This window comes from Desmodus rotundus, chromosome 5 (assembly GCF_022682495.2).
Source record: "Desmodus rotundus isolate HL8 chromosome 5, HLdesRot8A.1, whole genome shotgun sequence".
Classification (NCBI taxonomy): domain Eukaryota; kingdom Metazoa; phylum Chordata; class Mammalia; order Chiroptera; family Phyllostomidae; genus Desmodus; species Desmodus rotundus.
Genome location: NC_071391.1, coordinates 125,246,334 through 125,251,567, shown reverse-complemented (window position 1 = coordinate 125,251,567; position 5,234 = coordinate 125,246,334). Strand labels below are relative to the sequence as shown.

At 41.2% G+C, this 5,234-nt stretch overlaps 1 protein-coding gene across 1 annotated transcript; it reads left to right on the top strand.

Annotated features, from left to right (window-relative positions):
* The first annotated feature begins 4,086 nt into the window (after positions 1-4,086).
* Positions 4,087-4,767, top strand: ATP6V1E2 (ATPase H+ transporting V1 subunit E2). The gene has a single exon (XM_024552991.1). It carries the CDS (start codon positions 4,087-4,089, stop codon positions 4,765-4,767), a length of 681 nt encoding a protein of 226 aa, XP_024408759.1.
* Positions 4,768-5,234: the final 467 nt, after the last annotated feature.

Sequence of the window (5,234 nt, the reverse complement as noted above, 5' to 3'; positions counted from 1 at the left end):
GGGAAAAAAGGCGAGGATCTGCCAAGACGACAGCTGTATTTTTCATTAGTAAATTAATAAACTGGCTGTCTGATTCACACACCTATCCATTTCTGATGTCTTGGTTAAGGTGAGCCCGTCCCAGACCTGATATGCCAACTTAATTGAGATTCCAAGCAGGCCAGGGGAGCCCCCAGCATGGCCTATGTGCCAAGGAAATCCCTCTTGGCCTCCTATTGCAGACTTGGCCAGCCTTCCCCAGTGACAGCCTGGCTCTTTGGATCAAGCTGCCTGGGCAGACTGTGAGGGTCGTCTGCAGAAAGAAGGAAGAAACATTGCCAGGTTCTAGTGTGAGTTCCAAGTTCCACATTCCGCCTGCAGACTCCGGGCGCCAGAGCGAAGGCCGGCCCTCGGCAGCGGACTGGTAAGGGTTCATCTCCTACACTTTTTTCTTCTACACACATACCCTGGGGCTTCCTGGACCTCTTGCTCTCTCTGCTTTCATTGACCGTGGCTGCCAAAGCTGGGGACCAGCAGGGTTACCCAGGGATCCTTTTTTTTCCCTAACCATTTAATTAAGCTGTCTTATTTAGGAGCAGAGAATGTTTTGCTCTGATTACAAAAGTGCAGTTTTTCAAAAAGTTACATTCTCAATTAGTGGGGGAATTTTCTTTTGAACCTCCGATAACAGTTTGCAAGGTTGAGCCCAGAGTCCTGGTCTTTGTCACCATCGCACGGTCATTTTCCACTACATATGGCAAGTGGCGCATCTTTCTGGAAGAGCATTCTATTTTTTCATAGTGTTGAAAAACACATAACCTGAAGTCTATCCTCTTAACAAATTTCTAAGTTACAACACAGTATTGTCAGTACTGTAAACTACATGCACGCTTTAACGGCGAATCTCTAGGACTTTTTCATCTTCCGTGACCGAAACTCTATACCCATCGACATCAACTTTCCAGCTCCCTCTCCCCTTTGCCCCCGGCAACCACCCTTCTATTTTCTGCTTTTATAAATTTGTTTACGTAGATACCTCATTTAAGCGGAATCATGCAGTATTTGTCCTGTGACTGGCTTTTTTTTTCGCTTAAGGTCAAGATCCATCCATGATGTAGCATGTGACAGGATATCCTTGTCGTATTTGAAGGCAAAATAATATTCCATTTATGTATAGACAACATTTTCTTTATCCATTCAACTCTGAAGGGCACTTGAGCTGTTTCTACCTCTTAGCTTTTGTGAATAAGGCCTCAGCGAATACGGGGGAGGGTGGCAGATATCTCTTGGAGGTCCTATTTTCAATTCTTTTGGATAAATACCCAGAGAGGGGTTGCCGGATCATATGGTAGTTCTATTTTTACTTTTAAAGGAACTTCCATGCTCTTTTCCATAGCAGCGACACCATTTTAAATTCCCACCAATGTTGCACAAGGGTTTCAATTGCTCCACATCCTCCTGAACTCATTCATTTTCTGCTTTGGTGGGGGGGGGGGAATGGTCATTCTAACAAATATAAGGTGACATATCATTGTGGTTTTGATTTGCAGTTCCCTGGTGATTAGTGATGTTGAGCATTTTCTCATAAACTTTTTGGGCATGTCTGTCATCTTTGGAGAAATGTCTATTCTTTTTTTTTTCCTTTTTCTTTCTTTTTGTTTTTGCTATTGAGTTGTAGGAGTTTCTTATATATTTTGGATATTAATCCCTTATTCGATATATGGTTTGCGAATAGTTCTTCCATTCCATAGGTTGCCTTACCACTGTGCCGTTTCCTCTGCTGCACGCATCTTGCTCTGCTTTTGGTGTCATGCCAAGAAGTCATGGCCAAGACCAATAATAATATTTGAAAATTTTCCCCATGTTTTCTTCTAGAAGTTTTACAATTGGAGGTCTTATGTTTAAGTCTTTAACCCATTCCAGCTGATTTTTGTGTATGCAGATATTCAGTTTTCCCAACGTCATTTGTTGAGAATACTATTCTTTCTCTATTTTGTTGTCCTGATACCCTTGTCGAAAATCATTTCACTGTATGTATGTGGGCTTGTTTCTGGGCTCTCTGTTCTGCTCCATTGGTCTATATGTCTGTCTTCATTTCAGTACCGTACCATTTTGATTACTGTAGATTTGTAATATGTTTTGAAGTCAGGAATGTGAGGCCTCCAGCTTTGTTTTCTTTCAAGATTGTTTTGGCTGTTCAGGGTCCTTTGTGAGTCCATATGAATTTTTAGGATTATTTTTCTATTTCTTCAAAAGAAGAAATGCCATTGGGACTTTGCTAGAGACTGCATGGAATTTGTAGGTAGTTTTGGACAGTATGAACATCTTGACAATATTTTCTTCTAATCCGTTAACATGGGATGTCTCCATTTATTTGTCTTCTTTAATTTCTTTCAGCAGTGCTTTGTAGTTTTTAGTGCACAAGTATTTAGCTTCCTTGGTTGAATTTATTCCTACTTTTGGGGGGTTTTGGGTGATACTGTAAATGGAATTGGTTTCTTAACTTCATTTTTTTAAAGATTTTATTTATTTTTAGAGAGAGGTGAAGGGAAGGAGAAGGAGAGGGAGAGAAACATCAATGTGGGAGAGAAACATCAGTCAGTTGCATCTCCCTCACCCCCAACTGGGGACGTGGCCTGCAGTCCAGGCCTGTGCCCTGACTGGGAGTCAAACCAGTGACTTTGGTTCACAGGCCGGTGCTCAATCCACTGAGCGATGCCGGCCAGGGTTCCTTTTTAGATTATTCATTTTTAATGTATAGAAACACAACTGATGTTTATATGTTGATTTTGTATCTTGCAACTGCTGAATTTGTTTATTCTAACATGTTCGTGTGTGTGTGTGGAATTGCTAGGGTTTTCTAAATATAATATCATGTCAGCTGGGAATAGGGACTATTTTACTTCTTTCTTTTCAATTTGGATGCCTTTTATTTCTTTCTCTTGCCTAATTGCTATAGCTAGGCCTTTTAATACCATGTTAATAAAAATGGCAAGAGTGGGCATCCTCGCATTCTTCCTGATCTTAGAGGTTTTCCATTGTTGAGTGTGATATAATTTTCGTTTACTCCTAGTTTGTTAAGTGTTATTTTTTAAATTATGAATGGGTGTTGAATTTTCTCAAATGCTTTTTCTGCATCTATTGAGATGATCCTGTAATTTTATCCTTCATTCTATTAATGTGGTGTATCACACTGACTGATATTTGTATGTTGAACTATCCCTGCATCCCAGGGATACATCACACTTGTTCCTGATGTATGAACCATTTAATGCACAGTAGAATTTGGTTTGCTAGTATTTTGTTGAGGATTTTCACATCTATGTTCACCAGAGATATTGCCTTGTAGCATCCTTTTCTTGTAGTGTCTTTGGCTTTGGTATCAAGGTAATGTGGGCCTCAAAAAAGTGTCTCCTCCTCTTAATTTTTGGACAGAAGAGTTGGAGAGGGATTGGCGTTAATTTTTAAAAAAATATTTGGTAGAATTCTCCAATTAAGCCATCTGGCCCTGTGCTCTTGTTTATTGGGAGGTTTTTAATTACTGGTAAAATCTCCTTACTAGTTACAGATATGTTCAGATTTTCTGTTTCTTCATGATTCGGTCTTGATAGATTGTATGTTTCTAGGAATTTATCTGCTTTTTCTAGGTTTTCCAACTGTTGGAATATAATTGTTCATAGTATTCTCTTGTAATTCTTCTTACTTCTGTGGCATCTGGAGTAATGTTTCCTGAGTATTGAGCCATCGCTCACTAGAAACCTTCTGTGTTATGTCTGCCCTAATGGTCTTATTAATTGATGACAAAAAGTTGTGAATGCAGTAGAGAGAGGACTCTAGGAATCCAAGTTCCAGTCTTTGTTCTTCTAAGGTATGGTCTCGGACAGGTTGCTTTCCTTCTCTGGGCCTCAGTTTCCTTATCTGTGAAATAAGTGGTAGATAGATGGTCTCTGAGATCCTTCCCTTTGGATGCTGACTCTCTCCTTCCTCCCCTTATACATTCCACACTTAAGGAAATGGAACTCTGGAGACTCTCCTGAAACTCTGCCCTAATCAAAGGAACCAGAGGGTCTGCCAGCTCTCCCTCCATCTCCCTTTGCAGGAGCAGCCATGGCCCTGAATGATATTGATGTGCAGAAGCGGATTAAGCACATGCTGGCTTTCATTGAGCAGGAAGCCAATGAAAAGGTAGAAGAAATAGATGCCAAGTCTGAGGAGGAATTCAACATCGAGAAAGGACGTCTTGTGCAAACTCAACGACTGAAGATTATGGAGTACTATGAGAAAAAGGAAAAGCAGATAGAGCAGCAGAAGAAAATCCAGATGTCCACCATAAGGAATCAAGCAAGGCTGAGGGTCCTGACAGCTCAAAATGACCTCATCTCAGAGTTGCTGGATGATACGAAGACGAAGCTCATCAGGCTCATGGAAGACCCAGGAGTTTACCAGGGGCTGCTGTATAAACTAGTGTTGCAGGGTCTGCTCCGACTGCTGGAGCCCGTGGTGATTGTGCGCTGCAGGCCACAAGACCACCTCCAGGTAGAGAATATACTGCAAAAAGCCATCCCTGAATACATGACAGTCTCCAAAAAACCTGTGAAAGTCCAAGTTGATCGAGAGGTGCACCTACCTATGAACACAGTGGGAGGTGTGGAGGTCTACAGTGGAAATCACAGAATAATGATTTCCAATACCCTAGAAAGTCGACTGGATCTCTTAGCCGAGCAAAAGATGCCAGAAATACGAAAGGCCTTATTTGGAATCAATCCCAACAGGAAGTTTTTCCAGTAAACCTCTGGGAAATGAACTGCTAAACCATAAAAGCATAAGTTATTAAGGCAAAGGAACTAGTCAAGTTTCCTCCCCTCTGTTGCTCTGATAGTAGTCTGTCTTCTATGAAATACCCTTTCAACTACTAAAGGCATTATACTTTGGAATAAAGCCTGGCTTAATGCTCAGAAATCTAATTCCAGTTCATTCACACATACCGCAGCTTCTGGTCAGCTCTGCAGTCTGGGCTGAAGGGAGTAAAGACAAAATGCATATTCTTTAGCTCATCTGCCAGGTGAGATGTGAGTAGTATTTTTGGCTTATGGTTTCTTTAATATGTATGTGAAATGTTTTCCTCCTTTTGTTTCAACTTCCTGTGCTCCTGTTGTTTACTGAGACATGAGATCTTCCTCGTGTGTACAGGGCCAGGTTCATTGGCATATGTAACTAGTGCAGTCACACAGGGTTCCATGCTCAGCAGAGCTCAG

Coding starts and splice junctions, on each gene's coding strand:
- ATP6V1E2 (XM_024552991.1), top strand. CDS start 4,087: ATGGCCCTGAATGATATTGATGTGCAGAAGCGGATTAAGCACATGCTG.